Source organism: Scyliorhinus canicula, chromosome 7 (genome assembly GCF_902713615.1).
Source record: "Scyliorhinus canicula chromosome 7, sScyCan1.1, whole genome shotgun sequence".
In the NCBI taxonomy this organism is placed as follows: Eukaryota; Metazoa; Chordata; class Chondrichthyes; order Carcharhiniformes; family Scyliorhinidae; genus Scyliorhinus; species Scyliorhinus canicula.
The window spans coordinates 121,793,865-121,816,710 of NC_052152.1; the positions used below are offsets into that span (position 1 = coordinate 121,793,865).

A 22,846-nucleotide genomic window follows, 5' to 3' on the forward strand; every position below is an offset into this window, starting at 1 on the left:
TGTTTAAGTTTACCAAGGGTTTAAGACATGGCAGGAGATCCCAGACCCGTGTCATGCTCCTCGTGTGCGATGTGGGAGCTCAGAGACACGGCCACTGTCCCTGGCTCCTTCACGTGCAAGAAGTGTGTTCAGTTGCAGCTCTTGTTAGACCGCTTGGCGGCTCTGGAGCTGCGGATGGACTCACTTTGGAGCATCCGCGATGCTGAAGAGGTCGTGGATAGCACGTTTAGCGAGTTGGTCACACCGCAGGTGAAGGTTACTGAGGGAGATAGAAAATGGGTGACCAAAAGAAAGAGCAAGAGTAGGAAGGCAGTGCAGGTGTCCCCTGCGGTCATCTCCCTGCAAAACAGATATACCGCTTTGGATACTGTTGAGGAAGATGGCTCACCAGGGGAAGGCAGCAGCAGCCAGGTTCATGGCACCGTGGCTGGCTCTGCTGCACAGCAGGGCAGGAAGAAAAATGGCAGGGCTATAGTGATAGGGGACTCGATCGTAAGGGGAATAGACAGGCGGTTCTGTGGACGCAATCGAGGCTCCAGGATGGTATGTTGCCTCCCTGGTGCAAGGGTCAAGGATGTCTCGGAGCGGCTGCAGGACATTCTGGGGGGGGAGGGTGAACAGCCAGCTGTCGTGGTGCACATGGGCACCAACGATATAGGTAAAAAACGGGATGAGGTCCTACAAGCGGAATTCAGGGAGTTAGGAGTTAAACTAAAAAGTAGGACCTCAAAGGTAGTAATCTCAGGATTGCTACCAGTGCCACGAGCTAGTCAGAGTAGGAATGTCAGGATAGATAGGATGAATGCGTGGCTCGAGAGATGGTGCAAGAGGGAGGGATTCAAATTCCTGGGGCATTGGGACCGGTTCTGGGGGAGGTGGGACCAGTACAAACCGGATGGTCTGCACTTGGGCAGGACTGGAACCGATGTCCTAGGGGGGGTGTTTTCTAGAGCTGTTGGGGAGGGTTTAAACTAATGTGGCAGGGGGATGGGAACCAATGCTGGAAGTTGGAAGGTAGTAAAACAGGGACAGAAACAAAAGGAAGTAAGGGGAAAAGTGCAAGGCAGAGAAGACATAGTCAGAAATCCATAAGGGCGACAGTACAAGGTACAGTGACTGAGGGGAGCACAGTGAATAGGCCCAGTAATAACAAAAGGAATAAAACTGGAGATGTTAAGATTCAAAACAGAGGTAAAAAAACCAACATAAGTGTACTTTACCTGAATGCTCGTAGTATTCGGAATAAAGTAAATGAGTTGGTGGCACAAATCATCGTAAATGACTATGATTTAGTGGCCATTACTGAAACATGGTTAAAGGATGGTCACGACTGGGAGTTAAATATCCGAGGGTATCAAACTATTCGGAAGGACAGAGTGGATGGTAAGGGAGGTGGTGTTGCTCTGTTATTTAAGGATGACATCCGGGCAATAGTAAGGGATAACATCGGTGCTATGGAGGATAAGGTTGAATCCATTTGGGTGGAAATCAGGAATAGTAAGGCGAAAAAGTCACTGATAGGAGTAGTCTATCGGCCACCAAATAGTAACGATATGGTGGGGCAGGCAATAAACAAAGAAATAACTGATGCATGTAGAAATGGTACAGCAGTTATCATGGGGGATTTTAATCTACATGTCGATTGGTTTAACCAGGTCGGTCAAGGCAACCGTGAGGAGGAGTTTATAGAATGTATCCGCGATAGTTTCCTAGAACAGTATGTAATGGAACCTACGAGGGAACAAGCAGTTCTAGATCTTGTCCTGTGTAATGAGACAGGATTGATTCATGATCTCATAGTTAGGGATCCTCTCGGAAGGAGCGATCACAATATGGTGGAATTTAAAATACAGATGGAGGGTGAGAAAGTAAAATCAAATACTAGTGTTTTGTGTTTAAACAAAGGAGATTACAAGGGGATGAGAGAAGAACTAGCTAAGGTAGACTGGGAGCTAAGACTTTATGGTGGAACAGTTGAGGAACAGTGGAGAACCTTCCAAGCGATTTTTAACAGTGCTCAGCAAAGGTTTATACCAACAAAAAGGAAGGACGGAAGAAAGAGGGAAAATCGACCGTGGATATCTAAGGAAATAAGGGAGAGTATCAAATTGAAGGAAAAGGCATATAAAGTGGCAAAGATTGCTGGGAGATTAGAGGACTGGGAAATCTTTAGGGGGCAACAGAAAGCTACTAAAAAAGCTATAAAGAAGAGTAAGATAGAGTGTGAGAGTAAACTTTCTCAGAATATAAAAACAGACAGTAAAAGTTTTTACAAATATATAAGACAAAAAAGAGTGGCTAAGGTAAATATTGGTCCTTTAGAGGATGAGAAGGGAGTTTTAATAATGGGAAATGAGGAAATGGCTGAGGAACTGAACAGGTTTTTTGGGTCGGTCTTCACAGTGGAAGACACAAATAACATGCCAGCGACTGATAGAAATGAGGCTATGACAGGTGAGGACCTTGAGAGGATTGTTATCACTAAGGAGGGAGTGATGGGCAAGCTAATGGGGCTAAAGGTAGACAAGTCTCCTGGCCCTGATGGAATGCATCCCAGAGTGCTAAAAGAGATGGCTAGGGAAATTGCAGATGCACTAGTGATAATTTACCGAAATTCACTAGACTCTGGGGTGGTCCCGGTGGATTGGAAATTAGCAAACGTGACGCCACTGTTTTAAAAAGGAGGTAGGCAGAAAGCAGGAAATTATAGGCCAGTGAGTTTAACTTCGGTAATAGGGAAGATGCTGGAATCTATCATCAAGGAAGAAATTGCGAGGCATCTGGATAGAAATTGTCCCATTGGGCAGACGCAGCATGGGTTCGTTAAAGGCAGGTCATGCCTAACTAATTTAGTGGAATTTTTTGAGGACATTACCAGTGCAGTAGATAACGGGGAGCCGATGGATGTGGTATATCTGGATTCCAGAAAGCCTTTGACAAGGTGCCACACAAAAGGTTGCTGCATAAGATAAAGATGCATGGCATTAAGGGTAAAGTAGTAGCATGGATAGAGGATTGGTTAATTAATAGAAAGCAAAGAGTTGGGATAAATGGGTGTTTCTCTGGTTGGCAATCAGTAGCTAGTGGTGTCCCTCAGGGATCCGTGTTGGGCCCACAATTGTTCACAATTTACATTGATGATTTGGAGTTGGGGACCAAGGGCAATGTGTCCAAGTTTGCAGATGACACTAAGATGAGTGGTAAAGCGAAAAGTGCAGAGGATACTGGAAGTCTGCAGAGGGATTTGGATAGGTTAAGTGAATGGGCTCGGGTCTGGCAGATGGAATACAATGTTGACAAATGTGAGGTTATCCATTTTGGTAGGAATAACAGCAAACGGGATTATTATTTAAACGATAAAATATTAAAGCATGCCGCTGTTCAGAGAGACTTGGGTGTGCTAGTGCATGAGTCACAGAAGGTTGGTTTACAAGTGCAACAGGTGATTAAGAAGGCAAATGGAATTTTGTCCTTCATTGCTAGAGGGATGGAGTTTAAGACTAGGGAGGTTATGTTGCAATTGTATAAGGTGTTAGTGCGACCACACCTGGAGTATTGTGTTCAGTTTTGGTCTCCTTACCTGAGAAAGGACGTACTGGCGCTGGAGGGTGTGCAGAGGAGATTCACGAGGTTAATCCCAGAGCTGAAGGGGTTGGATTATGAGGAGAGGTTGAGTAGACTGGGACTGTACTCGTTGGAATTTAGAAGGATGAGGGGGGATCTTATAGAAACATTTAAAATTATGAAGGGAATAGATAGGATAGATGCGGGCAGGTTGTTTCCACTAGCGGGTGAAAGCAGAACTAGGGGACATAGCCTCAAAATAAGGGGAAGTAGATTTAGGACTGAGTTTAGGAGGAACTTCTTCACCCAAAGGGTTGTGAATCTATGGAATTCCTTGCCCAGTGAAGCAGTTGAGGCTCCTTCATTACATGTTTTTAAGGTAAAGATAGATAGTTTTTTGAAGAATAAAGGGATTAAGGGTTATGGTGTTCGGGCCGGAAAGTGGAGCTGAGTCCACAAAAGATCAGCCATGATCTAATTGAATGGCGGAGCAGGCTCGAGGGGCCAGATGGCCTACTCCTGCTCCTAGTTCTTATGTTCTTATGTCACCCACAGACGCGCAGGCTGCAGCATTCCAAACCTGACCTGCTTAGCATGAAGCACCGCCTTCGTCCGGTTGAACCCGGCCCGCCGCTTAGCCACCTCCGCACTCCAGTCCTGGTAGATCCTCACTACCAAATTCTCCCACTTGCTGCTCCTCTCTTTCTTGGCCCAGCGCAGAACACACTCCCGGTCACTGAATCGGTGGAACCGCACCAGCACCGCCCTCGGGGGCTCACCTGCCTTGGGCCTCCTGGCCATCACTCTGTGCGCTCCCTCGAGCTCCAGGGGCAAATGGAAGGACCCCGCTCCCATCAACGAGCTCAACATCGTGGTCACATACGCCGGGAGATCCGACCCCTCCAGCCCCTCCGCCAGGCCCAGGACCCTCGGATTCTTTCGCCTCGTGCAAACGTCCATCTCCTCCAAACGGTCCTGCCACTTTTTATGAAGTGCCTCGTGCAACTCCACTTTCCCAACGAGGACCACGGCCTCCTCCTCTCTTTCAACGGCCTGCTGCTGCAACTCCCGAATAGACTCCTCCTGTGCCGCCTGGGTCCCAAGCAGCTTGGTCGTAGTTGCATTCATGGAGTCCAGCAGCTCAGCCTTCAGCTCAGAAAAACAACGTAGGAGCGAGGCCTGTTGCTCCTGCGCCCACTTCCACCAGTCCTCGGGTGTTGCGCCGGCCGCCATTTTATTTTTCTTCCCCCGTTTTTTTGGGGGAGTTACTGCAGCTTTTTTCACCATATAGTGTGGGGCAAGTTCTTCCAGGCACCTTTCCCCACCGGGATACGTAGCAACAGCACCGTTTGGGGCCCTCAAAACGGCCCAAACGTCCTTAAATAGCGGGAGCACCTGCCGCCATTTTGTTTTTCTTCTCCTGTTTTTTTGGGGGCGTTACTGCAGCCTTTTTCACCAGATAATGTGGGGCAAGTTCTTCCAGGCACCTTCCCCCACCAGGATGCGTAGAAACAGCGCCGTTTGGGGCCCTCAAAACAGCCCAAAAGTCCCTAAATAGCAGGAGTGCCGGCCGCCATTTTGTTTTTCTTCCCCAGTTTTTTGGGGGGAGTTACTGCAGCCTTTTTCTTCTTCCCACTCCAGGTGAGCACCATATAGTGTGGGGCAAGTTCTTCCAGGCACCTTCCCCCACCGGGATGCGTAGAAACAGCGCTGTTTGGGGCCCTCGAAAAGGCCCAAAAGTCCCTAAATAGCGGGAGCTGCTGAACGTGCGGCTTAGCTCCGCATAGCCGCAACCGGAAGTCCACGATAGTGACGTTTAAGGGGCATCTTGACAAATACATGAATAGGATGGGAATAGAGGTATACGAATCCCAGAAGTGCAGAAGATTTTAGTTTAGACGGGCAGCATGGTCGGCACAGGCTTGGAGGGCTGAAGGGCCTGTTCCTGTGCTGTACTTTTCTTTGTTCTTTGTATCCCCTCCAGCTTCCTGCTCACCATAACGTACCTACCCTCCGAGTCTGCCACTATGCTCCCTACCTCAAATGACACCTGCTTATTGATCAAGATCACTACCCCCCTAGTTTGAGAGTCTAATCCCAATTGTAATACCTGGCCAACCAACCCCTTCCTCCACCTAGTTTGATCCCCCCCCCCCCCCCCCCCCCCCCCCCCATTCTCCGCCGATCAACCATAACCCTTCTTAGGCCAGCCCGCGTCCTGCACCGCCTCAGGCCCGCCCTCGGGCCCCCACCGTCATCGACCCCCAATCTGTCTCCAAGCGTCAGTCCCTCCCCTGTCAGCAGATCAATACTCCCTCTCCCTCCCCCCCACAACAAAATAACAATCCCAACCCCCCCCTCACCTGCCTGCCCCCCACTGCGCTTCCGTGAGCTAGCCTAGTAGCCCATGGCACCAAATATCCTAACCCCCACTGATTTCCCCCCCCCCAGCTCGAACATACATATACAGCACATCACAATCCCCAATAAACACAAAGAAGAAAATTCCACCCACCATCACCCATTAAGGCCAAAGTTAACCCACAAACAAAACGAAGCGATGGCCCAAAATTCAGTGGAAAACAATACATACAAAACCCAAAGAGAAAAGAAATTTGGCAGCATATCAAAAACAGAACTACTCGCCCCCAAGTTTAATGTCCTCCATCACCTGCCCTCATAAGTAACCCACAAACGCGCTAGGTACAGCATGGCAAACTTTACCCCCTTAACAAGGGCCGATTTCACCTTATTGAAATTAGCCCTTCTTTTGACCAGATTGCACCCAAGTCCTGGTAAATACGCAGCTCATTGCCTTCCCATATGCAGCTCCAAGTCTGTCTGGCCCACATCAAGATCTGTTCCTTGTCCAAGAACTGGTGCATTCGTACCACAACGCCCTCGACGGCTCATTTCTCAGCGGCTTCCTCATCATCACTCTGTACGCCCTGTCCACCACCAGGGTTGACCAAACGCACCTTCCCCCTGCAGCTTCTCGAACATATGCGCCACATATGTCCCTGCGTCCGAGCCCTTGCTGTCCTCCGGGAGGCCAACAATCCTCAGGTTCCGACTGCTTGACCTGTTATCCAAATCCTCCACTTTCTCGTGCAGCCTCTTCTGGTGGTCCTTCATCAGCGCCACCGCCATCGCGGCTAGCTGTTCCTCATGCTCAGCAACTGCCTCTTCCACCTTCTGGATCGCCTGGCTTCCAATCTCTGCTCCAAACAGTCAATCCCTGTCATAATCAGATCCGGGTATTCCTTTGTTTGCTGAGCACAGCTCTCCTGGAGAAAGGCCACCAGTTGCTTCATTGGCGACTGGGCCGGCAGTTTTGGTCCCTGCCCCTCCGCCATATTCTCCTGTGCTGCAGACTCCACTCTCTTCTTCGACCAACGTTCTATCCTTTTCAAACCACTTTGGTCCACGAATCCATACAGTGGTGGGGAATCTTTCTCCTCTACTTCACCAGTCTCCTGTTTTGTCGATCAAATCCACTGTAAATCGGGGGAAAAGGTCCACCATGAGCTGGAGCTACCAAATAAGCGACCACTCACTCCATGGCTGCCACCGGAAGAATGAAAAGCTCTTTGTGATAAAAATATTTTTTAAAAAGACGACCACAGCAAAGTATTAAATGACACCAACAATGTGAACCTTGAACTTTTAGTTTGTTAGACAAGAGGAGCTTAATTTATTAGTAGTCATAAAGATAAACCAATCTTAGAAATATTTCCTTTACTGCTAAACATTTCGGAAAACTTAGATGATATAGAACGTAGAAAAAAACTAGAACGCAGATGATACTAAGATGAGTGGTAGAGCCAAGTGTGCAGAGGCCACAAAGTCTGCAAAGGGAAATAGATAGTTTAAGTGAGTGGGCAAGGGTCTGGCAGATGAAGGTCATCCATTTTGGTAGGAATAACAGCAAAATAGACTATTATTTCAATGGCAAAAAATTGCAGCATGCTGCTGTGCAGACGGCCGTGGGCGTCCTTGTGCATGAATCACAAAAAGTCGGTTTGCAGGTGCAGCAAGTAATTAAGGCTAATGGAATTTTGTCCTTTATTGCTGGAGGGATGGCATTTAAAAAGAGGGATGTTATATTGCAGCTGTATAGGGTGCTGGTGAGGCCACATCTGATAAATTGTGTACAGTTTTGGTCTCCTTACTTGAGAAAGATTGTACTGGCACTGAAGGGTGTGCAGAGGAGATTCACTAGGTTGATTTCCGGAGTTGAGAAGATTAGCTTATGAGAAGAGACTGAGTAGACTGGGACTCTATCCATTGGAATTTAGAAGAATGAGAGGGGATCTTTTTGAAACATGTAAAATTATGAAGGGAATATATAGGATAGGAGCAGGGAGGTTGTTTCCACGGGCGGGTGAAACTAGAACTAGGGGTCATAGCCGCAAAATAAGGAAAAGCAGATTTCAGTTGAGGAACAACTTCTTCACCCAAAGGGCTGTGAATCTGTGGAATTCCCTGCCCAGTGAAGCAGTTGAGGCTCCTTCATTAAATGTTTTCAAGGCAAAGACAGATAGATTTTTGAACAGTAAAGGAACAAAAGTAATGGTGAGCAGGCAGGTAAGTGGAGCTGAGTCCACAAAAAGATCAGCCATGATCTTATTGAATGGCGGAGCAGGCTCGAGGGGCCAGGTGGCCTACTCCTCCTAATTCTTATGTAAAGCCATTTAGTTCCCCAGCAGTATTGAGGGAGGGTAACCTGAAGTTAGATATTGAGGGGAGTTTGAAAGACTGATGGGACTGGATGGTCTTTTCTAATCCTTAACTTGTTCTTAACGGTGGTGCAGTGGTTAGCACTTCTGCCTCACAGCATTGCGGACCCGGGTTAGATCCTGGCCTGGGTCACTGTCCATGTGGAGTTTGCACATTCTCCCTATGTCTGCGTAGGCCTCACCCCCATAACATAAAAAATTGTGCAGTGTAGCTAAATTGCCTCTTAATTGGAAAAATGAATTGGGTACTCTAAATTTATTTTTAAAAACTTGTTCTGAACATTCTTAGATATTTCCGTAATTCAGCCATTCATATTACAGTTTGTTTTGTTTAAAGTTGAGCACAGCATTTGTAATAAGAGAATTGTTGTGCTGTTTTCCCCTCGCTCCACTGTGCAGGGAACAAGTGAGATTTAATGGTTTTGGAGTGTTTATTTTCGTCATTTACCCTGGAGCCTTTGTCGACCTCTACACAAACCATTTGCAGTTGATATCCCCAATCCAACAACTCCGAGTATTCTGTGCAGGTAAATCTCACCTCTCTCTCGGGATGAATTAAGTTATGTTCCAGGCTGGCACCATTTTCTTCAACCTTCAATGTGAAGAAAGTTATTTTTCCTTTCTATTTTGACAGGCGTGTGGCACAACTTCATCCTGGCATTGATGGCTTTGTTGGTCCTGTACTCCTTGCCAATCTTCCTGTTCCCCCTCTACTATACAGGAAGTGGAGCTCTGGTCACTGAACTTACTAAGGTAATTCTGAAGGTTTTCTGAACAAATCTGGTAGGAGTTTCAATCACCTCTGTCTCCAGTTGAGTGTGATCACTGCTGTGCACACAGTATTATCAAGAGTCAATTTTAGTAAACCATTTTATCTAAATGTTTCCGACAGGGAGTGAGGCTTGCACAATATCTGTTGATCATTTGAAGCTTTGTTCTGTTTTGTTCATGGGTTTCAAGGTTGATCCATATAGATCATAGAATTTACAGTGCAGAAGGAGGCCATTCGGCCCATCGAGTCTGCACCGGCTCTTGGAAAGAGCACCCTACCCAAGTTCATCACCTCCACCCAATCCCCATAACCCAGTAACCCCACCCAACGCTAAGGGCTAATTTTGGACACTAAGGGCAATTTATCATGGCCAATCCACCTAACCTGCACATCTTTGAACTGTGGGAGGAAACCGGAGCATCCGGAGGAAACCCACGCACACACGGGGAGGATGTGCAGACTCCGCACAGACAGTGACTCAAGCCGGAATCGAACCTGGGACCCTGGAGCTGTGAAGCCATTGTGCTATCCACAATGCTACCGTGCTGCCCCGTAATATAGAAACAAAGAATTTGCATTTAAATGATTTCTTTCAGGACTTGGTTTTTAATATTTCACCCGAAAGGCAGCACCTCTGACAGCGCAACACAAATCTAGGGGCTTGGATAGGGCAGAGATTGTAAGAAGAATCCGTGATGGCTTCTTGAAACAATGTGTAGATAATCCAACTTGGTCAGGAGCCGTACAGGACCTGGTATTGAGGAATGAGCCCGGCCAGGTGATTGAAGTTTCAGTAGGGGAACATTTCGGGAACAGTGACCAAATTCAGTAAGTTTTGAGGTACTGTTGGGTAAAGATAAGAGGAGTCCTCAGGTGAAGTTAGGAGATTGGGGGAAGGCTAATTATGCCACTATTAGGCAGGAACTGAAGAATCTAGATTGGTTGCAGGGGATGTTTGAGGGTAAATCAATATCTGGCATGTGGAGGCTTTGAAATGTCAGTTGATAGGAATTAAGGACCGGCATGTTCTTGTGAGGAAGATGGATAAGTATGGCAAGTTTTGGGAACCTTGGATAACGAGGAATATAGTCAAAAAGAAAAAGGAAGCATTTGTAAGGGCTGGAAGACTGGGAACAGATAAAATCAGTGAGGAATACAAGGAAAATAGGAAGGAACGTAAGGAGTCAGGAGGGCTAAAAGAGATCATGAAAAGTCATTGGCAAACAGGATTACAGAAAATCCCAAGGCTTTTTATAAGTATATAAAGTGTAAGAGGGTAGACAGGGAAAGCGTTGGCAGACTCGAGGGCAGGGGAGGGAATCTATGTGTGGAGCCAGAGGAAATGGGCGAGGTACTAAATGAGTTCTTTGCATCAGAAGGACTTGGTGGATGATGAGTCTGGGGAAGGATGGGTAGATAGTCTGGGTCACATTAAGATGTTGGGTGTTTTGAAGAACATTAAGGTAAGGATGGGGGTGGGGAGTGTTGGCTGTGCCAAATTTAACAAATTATTATTGGGCAGCAAATATAGCCATGGAGTGGGGGATGGGTTGACCTTGCCAAATTTAATGAATTATTATTGGGCGACAAATATAGCCACGGTAAGGAAGTGGGTAGTTGGGGAGGTGTCGGTATGGGAATAGATGGAGGCAGCCTCGTGTAAGGGAACTACTTGGGAGCACTGCTGACGACGCCTCTATCAGTCTCACTGGCCAGGTACTCCACAAGTCCGGTAGTGGTGACAGCGGCGACAGCACTTCAGGCTTGAAGGGGCCTCAGTTTTGACTCTGATCTGCGGGAATCGGGGGGGGGTGAGGGGGGCGGGGGGGCGGGGGGCGGAGGTGGGTGTGTGGGGAGACCCACAGAGACACTGAGAGAAAGTACAAACTCCACACCAGGTCAGAATTGAACCCGGGTGCCTGGAGCGGGGAGCCAGCAGTGCTAGCCACTGTTCCGCTTGTGTACAGTTTTCATCTCCTTACCTATGGAAGAATATATTTGTTATGTGGTTGATTTTTAACTACCCTCTGAAATGGTCAAGCAAGCCACTCCGTTCAAGTACATTTAGGGACAGGCAACAAATGCCCAGCCAGCGACACACACATCCCATGAAAGAAAAACAGAACTTGCAGTTTGAGGAGGTGAAATGTAGTTTGACTACTCTGATTTCCTGGGGTCAGAGAGCTGTCCTATGTCTGAGTACAATGGGTCTGTGTTCAGGTTCAGAGTTTAGAATTGAAACAAATACAATTCTTCCAGAGCTGGATGGGTTAAATGGGAGGAGAGAGTTGAGAAGATTCCGAACCCCTGGCTACCCAGTCCAGAACTTGAGAATCAGGGACTCAACATAAGAGCTCAACCATTTTCGACTTCAGTTTGGGAGAAATGTCTTCACTTGGGACGGTTGTGAAGCTTTGGAATTCTCTACCCCAGAAGGTAGCCACTGGCCAGACAGTGGTTAAGAATAGTTGCACATGCACACTGGTTGCCTTGTGCATGTGCAGCTACTCCTGACATTTTTCTAGTTTCCGTCAGGACTTTGGATCATGTTTAAGCCATTCAGGTTTTGGACGAGTCATTCAACTAAAAACATTGACATTGTTTCTCTCTCCACAGAGACTCGCTGAGTTTTCCCACCCTTTTCTGATTTCCTTTTGTTAATATATTCAATGTTTGCGCATCATTAATAAGAACATAAGAACTAGGATCAGGAGTAGGCCATCTGGCCCCTCTAGCCTGCACCGCCATTCAATGAGATCTTGGCTGATCTTTTGTGGACTCAGCTCCACTTTCCGCCCCGAACACCATAACCCTTAATCCTTTTATTCTTCAAAAAACTATCTGTCTTTACCTTAAAAACATGTAATGAAGGAGCCTCAACTGCTTCACTGGGCAAGGAATTCCATAGATTCACAACCCTTTGGGTGAAGAAGTTCCTCCTAAACTCAGTCCTAAATCTACTTCCCCTTATTTTGAGGCTATGTCCCCGAGTTCTGCTTTCACCCGCCAGTGGAAACAACCTGCCCGCATCTATCCTATCTATTCCCTTCATAATTTTAAATGTTTCTATAAGATCCCCCCATATCCTTCTAAATTCCAACGAGTACAGTCCCAGTCTACTCAACCTCTCCTCATAATCCAACCCCTTCAGCTCTGGAATTAACCTAGTGAATCTCCTCTGCACACCCTCCAGTGCCAGTATGTCCTTTCTCAAGTAAGGAGACCAAAACTGAACACAATACTCCAGGTGTGGCCTCACTAACACCTTATACAATTGCAACATAACCTCCCTAGTCTTAAACTCCATCCCTCTAGCAATGAAGGACAAAATTCCATTTGCCTTCTTAATCACCTGTTGCACCTGTAAACCAACCTTCTGTGACTCATGCACTAGCACACCCAGGTCTCTTTGCACAGCAGCATGCTTTAATATTTTATCGTTTAAATAATAATCCCGTTTGCTGTTATTCCTACCAAAATGGATAACCTCACATTTGTCAACATTGTATTCCATTTGCCAGACACTAGCCCATTCACTTAACCTATCCAAATCCCTCTGCAGACTTCCAGTATCCTCTGCACTTTTCGCTTTACCACCCATCTTAGTGTCATCTGCGAACTTGGACACATTGCCCTTGGTCCCCAACTCCAAATCATCTATGTAAATTGTGAACAATTGTGGGCCCAACACGGATCCCTGAGGGACACAACTAGCTACTGATTGCCAACCAGATTGCCAACATCCTTGCTGTGGGTCTCTCTGATTGACCTCAAATGGAGATTGAAATGGATGTTAAAGCCCTCCTTAGGCTAGATCCACTGTGTTAAAGCTTTCTGCAGAGAGTTTCTACACAGCCCATGTGGCTCAGTTGGTGTACAATGGGACTCTCAAATCATTGTTTCATATCCCACATTGGGTAATGAACTTTTTCTAAAACACTTCAGTCAACATGTTTTGTTTTGTAAATTTTGTCACCAAAACGTTACATAGAACAGTACAGCACAGAACAGGCCCTTCGACCCTCGATGTTGTGCCGAGCAATGATCACCCTACTCAAGTCAACGTATCCACCCTATACCAGTAACCCAACAACCCCCCCCATTAACCTTAACCGTATTTTTTAGGACACTAAGGGCAATTTAGCATAGCCAATCCACCTAACCCGCACATCTTTGGACTGTGGGAGGAAACCGGAGCACCCGGAGGAAACCCACGCACACACGGGGAGGACGTGCAGACTCCGCACAGACAGTGACCCAGCCGGGAATCGAACCTGGGACCCTGGAGCTGTGAAGCATTTATGCTAACCACCATGCTACCGTGCTGCCCAGTTTGGAACCGGAGACATCCTACAGTGCAGAAGGGGGCCATTCAACCCATCAAAAGTGCACCGACTCTCTGAAAGAGCACCCTACCTAGACTCACTCCCCACCTTATCCCCATTACCCCACCTAACCTGCACATCTTTGGACTGTGGGAGGAAACCGGAGCACCCGGAGGGAACCCATGCAGGCATGGGGGAGAACGTGCAGACTCGACACAGACAGTCATCTGAGGCTGGGTCCCTGGCACTCTGGGATAGCCGTGCTAACCACTATGCCGCCATGCTGCCCATGATATGTTAGACTTTATCCAAGTGAGCATACTATAAGACAAGACGGTCTTGCCATAATTGCATTGAGGTTTGGTCAGACGATAACCAGACTACCATAGAATACCTACAGTGCAGAAGGAGGCCATTCGGCCCATCAAATCTGCATCGACCCTCTGAAAGAGCACTTTACGTAGGTCCATTCTCCCACCCTATCCCTGTGACCCATAACCCCACCTAAACTTGCACATCCTTGGACTGTGGGAGGAAACCAGAGCACCTGGAGGAAACTCACACGGACACAGGGAGAAAGTGCAAACTCCACACAGTCATTCAAGGCCGGAATTGAATAAGGTCCCGAGAATCGCATTCACTGAAATTACCTTATTATATATTTTCATTCACTGAATCGTCAGAAGCATGGTTTACAGTTGCTAAATGAGAGGAGGACTAGATATAATAACCTACAATTGCTTAAGGACTGCCAAGATCTAAAAATGGGTAATTTTGATTTGATTTATTGTCACATGTACCGAATTACAGTGAAAAGTATTTTTCTGCGGCCGAGGAATGTACACAGCACGTACATAGTAGACACAAGAATAATCAACAGGGAACATTGACAAATGATACATCGCCAAAACAGTGATTGGTTACAGTGTGGAACAAGGGGCCAAACAAAGCAAATACATGAGCAAGAGCAGCATGGGGCATCGTGAATAGTATTCTTACAGGGAACAGATCAGCCTGAGGGAGAGTCGTTGAGGAGTCTTGTAGCTGTGGAGAAGAAGCTGTTCCTAGGGCCTCACGGTAGCATGGTGGTTAGCATCAATGCTTCACAGCTCCAGGGTCCCAGGTTCGATTCCCGGCTGGGTCACTGTCTGTGTGGAGTCTGCACATCCTCCCCGTGTGTGCGTGGGTTTCCTCCGGGTGCTCCGGTTTCCTCCCACAGTCCAAAGATGTGCGGGTTAGGTGGATTGGCCATGCTAAATTGCCCGTAGTGTAAGATTAATGGGGGGGATTGTTGGGTTACGGGTTACGTGGGTTTAAGTGGGGTGATCATTGCTCGGCACAACATCGAGGGCCGAAGGGTCTGTTCTGTGCTGTACTGTTCTATGTTCTATGTTTGGATATGCGAGTCTTCAGACTTCTGTATTTCTGCCTGATGGAAGGGTCTGGAAGAAGGTAATGCCTGGGTGGGAGAGGTCTCTGATAATGCTGTCTGCCTTCCTGAGGCAGCGAGAGGTGGACACAGAATCAAGCTTGAACTTTATTATTAGTCTTGGTCAGATCAACTTGTTTGTTTCAAGGCTGCCAGCTGGCTCTCTGACACTGAGACAGCAAATTAGCTTGTGCAGGAAATGCTTTCCCTTGTGTTGGGACTCGAATATGCAAAACCATTCAAGACCGAGGTCAATAGATTCTTGGACACTAAGGGAATCAGGATATGGGGATTGGTCAAGGAAGTGCAATTAATGTAAGTGTTCAGCCATAATCTTGTCGAATGATGGAGCTAGTTTGTTGGGGCTACTCCTAGTCTTTCTCATGTCCTCATGACCCTGAGCCTCAACAGCCTTTTGGAGACAACTTCCAGATTTCTGCTTCCTGGTGTCACCCGTGAATAATCTAACTCTCATTTTAAGATTGTGCCCCCTTGCTCTGGGCTCTGTTCACCAGAGAAAATAGTTTCTCTCTACCTACTTTAGCAAACTCTTTTTTCATCTAAAGCATCTTGATTGGATAACTTCTTAATTTTCTATACTCAAGGAATGCAAACCAAATCTATGCAACTTTTTCTGAGTTGCAGTGCATAGATCAGAGCAAGCTTTGCTAGATGAGATGACCAGAGCATGTAGGTCAAACTGTTGGTATATTTAATCACGTGTAATGTTCTTATCAGATGGCCTGATTTATATTACAATAGCATTTGCAGCTAAAGCTATAAACAATTTATCAACATTAACTGTGGGTCAACTATCGAACCTGATGTATTACTACTGAGCGACGAATGTGGTGCAGAGCTGCGTCAGAGGGGTTGTTTCCAGTGGGTCAGAATGGAGGAGAGTTTGTGCAGGGGGTTGGGATTGAAAGCACTAGCAACAGCGCTGTTCTCGATGCCCTTGGGAACTACTCGGAATCCGGTAATAATACCTTCATTGAGAATTTGGAGGCAGTTTCGCCAACATTTTGGGTTGGGGGCAGGGTCAAGGGAAATGACGATTCGGGGGAACCACAGATTTGAGCCAGGGAGGTGGGATGGAAATTTTCGGAAATGGGAGGAGAAGGGGATTAAGATACTAAAAGATTTGTTTCTTAGGGGGCGGATTGAAGGAGCTGGAAGTGAAGTATGGGCTGGAGCAGGGGGGAAATGTTTAGATATATGCAGGTTCGAGATTTTGCTAGAAAGGATAAATAGAGCTTCCCGGTGGAGCCAGCCTCCACGTTGCTGGAGGAGGTGCTGACGACAGTGAGACTGGAGAAGGGTGTAGTGTCAGCGGTTTACGGAGCTATTTTGGAAGAGGAGAAGGCACCTCTGGAAAGGATCAAAGCAAAGTGGGAGGAAGAGTTGGGAGAGGATTTGGAGGAGTGATTCTGGTGTGAGGTGCTCCAGTGAGTGAATGCCTCCACCTCGTGAATGCCTCCACATGGGCGGCACGTTGGCACAGTGGTTAGCATTGCTGCCTACGACGCTGAGGACCCGGGTTCGAATCCCGGCCCTGGGTCACTGTGAGGAGTTTGCACATTCTCCCAGTGTCTGCGTGGGTTTCACCCCCACAACCCAAAGATGTGCAGGTTAGGTGGATTGGCCATGTTAAATTGCCCCTTAATTGGAAAAAATTGGATATTCTAAATTAAAAAAAAAAAGTGAATGCCTCCAGATCGTGCACGAGGTTGAAGCTGATGCAGCTGAAGGTGGTAGACAGAGCACAGAGCGAGGATGGGTCGATTCTTTGAAGGAGTAGAAGATGTGTGTGAGCGTTGCGGGGGTGGGGGGGGGGGGGGGGGGGGGGGGGTTGCTAATCACATTCATATGTTTTGGTCCTGTCCAAAGGTAGAGGATGACTGGACGGAGGATTTGAGGGTAATTTCTAAAGTGGTGCACATGAAACTGGACCCAGGCCCCCAGGAGGCCATATTCGGGGTGTCAGACCAGCCAGGGTTGGAAACGGGGGCCGAGGCAGATGTTATAGCCTTTGCCTCGTTGATCGCCCGATGGCAGATCCTGATAGGTTGGAGAGCAGCCTCTCCACCCTGTGCCCTGGCATGGCGGGGGGACTTGTTGGAATTCTTGACTCTTGAGAAGGTTAAGTTTGAACTGAGGGGAAGGACAGAGGGGTTCGACAATTCATGGACATTATTCATTATGCACTTTCAAGAACTGGATAACATCGAACATTATGGGTGTTAATTGTGACTATGGATCAGTGATTCCTTTTTGTCATTTGTTTATGTGAACATGTGGGTGAGTGTTTTGGGTTTGGTGGGAGGATGGGATCTTTGTTATTGATATGGGGATTTACATATTTGTTACTGATTATTGTTTATTGTTGGTGGGTGTAAATTTGGGAGAAAATGTGAAAAAGGAGGAGAATAAAAGTATTTTTAAAAAACTGGGTCAACTATACACAAGAACAGATGAATAACAGTATTAACATACACAAGCAACCTCTCTCACCTCTCCAGTCAGCCTGGGGTCACCTGACTCCAGCACTCACTTATATACTAATGAGACTCCTTGTGGTCAGTCAGTGAATTGCAACACTACCATGATATCACCACTACACATACCTTTTGTTTCTCAGAATTCCCCAGCCAGTGGACCAAGAGGACTGTCCGTGGGTGATCTTGTGAAATATGTGGAGAACTGTTCCGTTGACGGTGTGGAGAATTGGCACAAGTGCATTGAAGAGATCTCTGTGAAGCCACAGACTGGATACTGTATCAAAGAGGAAATCCTGCAACACTTGAACTCTGTGGGCCGAGGTACTGATCTGTAATATTTTGGGTATAAGGCTAGAGATAACAAGAAACTAAAATGCTACAAGCATTCATCAGGCCTGGAAGCAACTGTGAAACAACAACAGAGAAGGTCTGTAATAGGGTAGAAAGCAGGAGAGATTAACGACAACACAATGGTGTATGGTAAAAGGAGGTAACAATAGAACAAGTGGAGAAACAAGATGGGTCTAGAGAAGGGAAGCACGGAAAACTTTGCGAAGAGAGGACTATGGCCTGGGAATGTAGATGAAGAAAGCAAGTGGACCTCAGGGGTGTGGCCAATAACACTGAATGTTTTACAGCTGTAGATCTTCCATCTTCCCTCAGAATGGTTGCTGAAAGTGGAAGTTGGCTGCACTGAAGCCACTCGGAGTGGAGGGGGCGGGGCTAGTGTCACTGAGGTCGCCCACATTCTGCCTTCCTTCCTCTACATTCCTGGTCCACAGCAATTCCCTCTGCTTGGCCAAAGTTCCCACTTTCCCTCCACCTTCTTGCTATTCTATTCTAATCATATACACATGTCCTCTCAGAGGAATGTAAAAGATCTCATGGCCCTATTCGAGAAAAGAGCTGGGGAGTTCTTCCCGGTGTCCTGACCAACATTTATCCCTGAACCAACATCACCAAAATGAATGATCTGGTCCTTTAATTTTCTGCCATATTATAGCACTGATGTCTCAATTTGCGGATGATACGAAAATTGAACATGTTGTCAACTATGATGAAAATTGTGGGTGGCACAGTGGCGCAGTGATTAGCACTGCTGTCTCATGGTGCCAAGGATCTGGGTTTGACCCTGAATCCGGGTCACTGTCTGTTTGGAGTTTGCACATTCTTCCCGTATCTGCATGGGTCTCACCCAAAAAATGTGCAGGGTAGGTGGATTGGCATACTAAATTGCCCCTTAATTGGAAAAAAGGATTGGGTACTCTACATTTTTTTTTTTTTTTAACTATGATGAGGATAGTTTTAAACTTCAAAAAGACACCGACATATTGGTGGATTGGGCAGACTGGTGGCAGATGAAGTTCAATGCAGAGAAGTGTGAGGTGATTCATTTTGGCAGGAAGAATGTGGAGAGACAGGAGAAAATAAAGAGAGAAACTCTAAAAGAGATGCAGGAACTGAGGGACCTCCGCGTCTCAATGGGCCAAATGGCCTCTTGCACTGTAAATTCTATGTGTCTATGTACATACGTGTCATCTGAGAGTATCTTTAAGAAATGGGTGTTTATAAAAATATCTGTAGTGGATGTACCTTTAAGAAATCACAGCAAGATGTGTATGAATCTCTGCAAGCTTATGAATGTTGATTTGATAGTTTCAAAGTTGTAACTTCTCAGTAGTGAAGTTAAATCTGATGTCTTTCTGTTAAGGAGGGTTATTTTTGTCTTATGAATGTTGCAAGGAAAGATTAAGAGTTACTTAGAGAGTAGGACCTCAAAGGTAGTAATCTCAGGATTGCTACCAGTGCCACGGGACAGTCAGAGTAGAAATTCAAGAATAGTCAGAATGAATACGTGGCTTGAGAGATGGTGCAGGAGGGAGGCGTTCAGATTTTTGGGACATTGGAACCGGTTCTGGGGGCAGTGGGACCATTACAAATCGGATGGTCTACACCTGGGCAGTACTGGAACCAATGTCCTAGGGGGTGCTTTTGCTAACACTGTTGGGGAGGTTTTAAACTAATGTGGCTGGGGGATGGGAACCAGATTAGGAAGTTAGAGGTCAGTAAAGAAGCAGCAACTAAAGCCAGTACGGTACGAGATAATAAACTCAATGTGACTAAGGGGAAGAGTAGACAGGGAAGAGATGATGAACGCAAAGGTGGTCTGAGGTGCATTTGTTTTAATGCGAGAAGTGTAGCAGGTAAGGCGGATGAATTTAGGGCTTGGATCAGTACCTGGGAATATGATGTTATTGGTATTACTGAGACTTGGTTGAGGGAAGGGCAGGACTGGAAACTGAATGTCCCAGGGTATAGATGCTTCAGGAGGAATAGAGAGGGAGGTAGAAGGGGTAGAGGAGTTGCATTACTCGTCAGGGATGATATCACAGCTGTGATTAAGGAGGGCACGATGGAGGATTCGAGCACTGAGGCAATATGGGTGGAGCTGAGAAATAGGAAGGGTGCAGTAACATTGTTGGGACTTTACTACAGGCCTCCCAAAAGCGAGCATGAAGTAGAGGTACAAATATGCAGACAGATTATAGAAAAATGTAGGCGCAATAAGGTGGTTGTGATGGGAGATTTTAACTTCCCCAACATTGAATGGGATTCGTGTCGTGTTGGAGGCGTAGATGGAGCAGAGTTTGTAAGAAGCATCCAGGAGAGTTTTTTTAGAGCAGTATGTAAATAGTCCAACTCGGGAAGGAGCCATACTGGACCTGGTATTGGGGAATGATCCCGGCCAGGTGGTTGATGTTTCAGTCGGTGATTACTTTGGGAATAGCGATCACAATTCCGTAGGTTTTAGAATACTCATGGACTAGGACAAGAGTGGTCCGAAAGGAAGAGTGCTAAATTGGGGAAAGGCAGAGTATAACAAAATTCGGCAGGAGCTAGGGAATGTGGATTGGGAACAGCTGTTTAAGGGTAAATCCACATTTGAAATGTGGAAGTCTTTTAAGGAAAGGTTGATTAGAGTGCAGGACAGACATGTTCCTATGAAAATGAAAGATAGAAATGGCAAGATTAGGGAACCATGGATGACGGGTGAAATTGTGAGACTAGCTAAAATGAAAAAGGAAGCATACATAAGATCGAAGCAACTCAAAACTGATGAAGCTTTGGCGGAATATCGGGAAAGTAGGACGAATCTCAAACGCGCAATAAAGAGGGCTAAAAGGGGTCATGAAATATCTTTGGCTAACAGGGTTAAGGAAAATCCCAAAGCCTTTTATTCGTATAGAAGGAGCAAGAGGGTAACTAGAGAAAGGATTGGCCCACTCAAAGACAAAAGAGGGAATTTATGCGTGGACTCTGAGGAAATGGGTGAGATTCTTAATGAGTACTTTGCATTGGTATTCACAAAGGAGAGGGACAAGACGGATGTTGAGGCTAGGGATGGATGTTTAAATACTCTAAGTCAAGTTGTCATACGGAAGGGGGAAGTTTTGGGTATTCTAAAAGACATTAAGGTGGACAAATCCCCAGGACCGGATGGGATCTATCCCAGGTTACTGAGGGAAGCGAGGGTCGAAATAGCTGGAGCCTTAACAGATATCTTTGCAGCATCCTTGAGCACGGGTGAGGTCCCGGAGGACTGGAGAATTGCTAATGTTGTCCCTTTGTTTAAGAAGGGTAGCAGGGATAATCCAGGGAATTATAGACCTGTGAGCTTGACGTCAGTGGGAGGCAAACTGTTGGAGAAGATACTGAGGGATAGGATCTATTCACATCTGGAAGAAAATAGACTTATCAGTGATAGGCAGCATGGTTTTGTGCAGGGAAAGTCATGTCTTACAAACCTAATAGAATTCTTTGAGGAAGTGACAAAGTTAATTGATGAGGGAAGGGCTGTAGATGTCATATACATAGACTTTAGTAAGGCGTTTGATAAGGTTTCCCATGGCAGGTTGATGGAAAAAGTGAAGTTGTATGGGGTTCAGGGTGTACTAGCTAGATGGATAAAGAACTGGCTGGGCGACAGGAGACAGAGAGTAGTGGTGGAAGGGAGTGTCTCAAAATGGAGAAATGTGACTAGTGGTGTTCCACAGGGATCCGTGCTCGGACCACTGTTGTTTGTGATCTACATAAATAACCTGGAGGAAGATATAGGTGGTCTGATTAGCAAGTTTGCAGATGATACTAAGATTGATGGAGTTGCAGATAGCGAGGAGGACTGTTAGAGAATACAGCAAAATATAGATAGATTGGAGAGTTGGGCAGAGAAATGGCAGATGGAGTTCAATCCAGGCAAATGCGAGGTGATGCATTTTGGAAGATCAAATTCAAGAGCGGACTATATGGTCAATGGAAGGGTCTTGGCGAAAATTGATGTGCAGAGAGATCTGGGAGTTCAGGTCCATTGCACCCTGAAGGTGGCAACGCAGGTTGATAGAGTGGTCAAGAAGGCATACATCATGCTTGCCTTCATCGGACGGGGTATTGAGTACAAGAGTTGGCAGGTCATGTTACAGTTGTATAGGACTTTGGTTTGGCCACATTTGGAATACTGCGTGCAGTTCTGGTCGCCACATTACCAGAAGGATGTGGATGCTTTGGAGAGGGTGCAGAGGAGGTTCACCAGGATGTTGCGTGGTATAGAGGGTGCTAGCTATGAAGAAAGGTTGAGTAGATTAGCATTGTTTGCGTTGGAAAGACGGAGGTTGAGGGGGGACCTGATCGAGGTCTACAAAATTATGAGAGGTATGGACAGGGTGGATAGCAACAAGCTTTTCCCAAGAGTGGGGGTGTCAGTTACAAGGGGCCACGATTTCGAGGTGAGAGGGGGAAAGTTTAAGGGAGATGTGCGTGGAAAGTTTTTTACGCAGAGGGTGGTGGGTGCCTGGAACGCTTTGCCAGCGGAGGTGGTAGAGGCGGGCGCGATAGCATCATTTAAGAGGCATCTAGACAGGTATATGAATGGGTGGGAACGAGGGAAGTAGACCTTGGAAAATAGGAGACAGGTTTAGATAAAGGATCTGGATCAGCGCAGGCTGGGAGGGCCAAAGGGCCTGTTCCTGTGCTGTAATTTTCTTTGTTCTCCTGGCCAAGACCTTTGCTAGCAGCTTCGCGTCCACGTTAAGGGAGTACTGTACTCTTTGGTGTTGATAGTTGTTAAGATGTTTACTGTGAGTTTATAAAGTGTTAATTAGTTTAATAAATAAACAGTGTTTTAATTAAAAAGTACTGTAGATTTCTGTTGCATCACACCTGCAGAGTACAAAGAATAAAGAAGAAAGAAAAGTACAGCATAGGAAAAGGCTCTTTGGCCCTCTCAGCCTGTGCCGACCATACTGCCCGTCTAAAGTAAAATCTTCTACACTTCCCGAGTCCGTATCCCTCTATTCCCATCCTATTCATGTATTTGTCAAGATGCCCCTTAAACATCACTATCATCCCTGATCCGCCACCTCTTCCGGCAGCGAGTTCCAGGCACCCACGACCCTCTGTGTAAAGAAAACTTGCCTCGTACATTGCCTCGAAACCTTGCCCCTCGCACCTTAAACCTATGC

The 22,846-nt window shown here is 46.5% G+C and overlaps 1 protein-coding gene across 1 annotated transcript in view; it reads left to right on the forward strand.

Moving 5' to 3' along the window:
• Positions 1-22,846, forward strand: part of mbtps2 (membrane-bound transcription factor peptidase, site 2) — a gene marked incomplete at its 5' end in the record, with an annotated part of 89,502 nt that overhangs the window by 34,702 nt on the left and 31,954 nt on the right. The window contains 3 exon segments of the mRNA XM_038802846.1: positions 8,703-8,830; positions 8,938-9,056; positions 17,471-17,651. Of these exon segments, the coding sequence (XP_038658774.1) occupies positions 8,703-8,830; positions 8,938-9,056; positions 17,471-17,651 (428 nt within the window).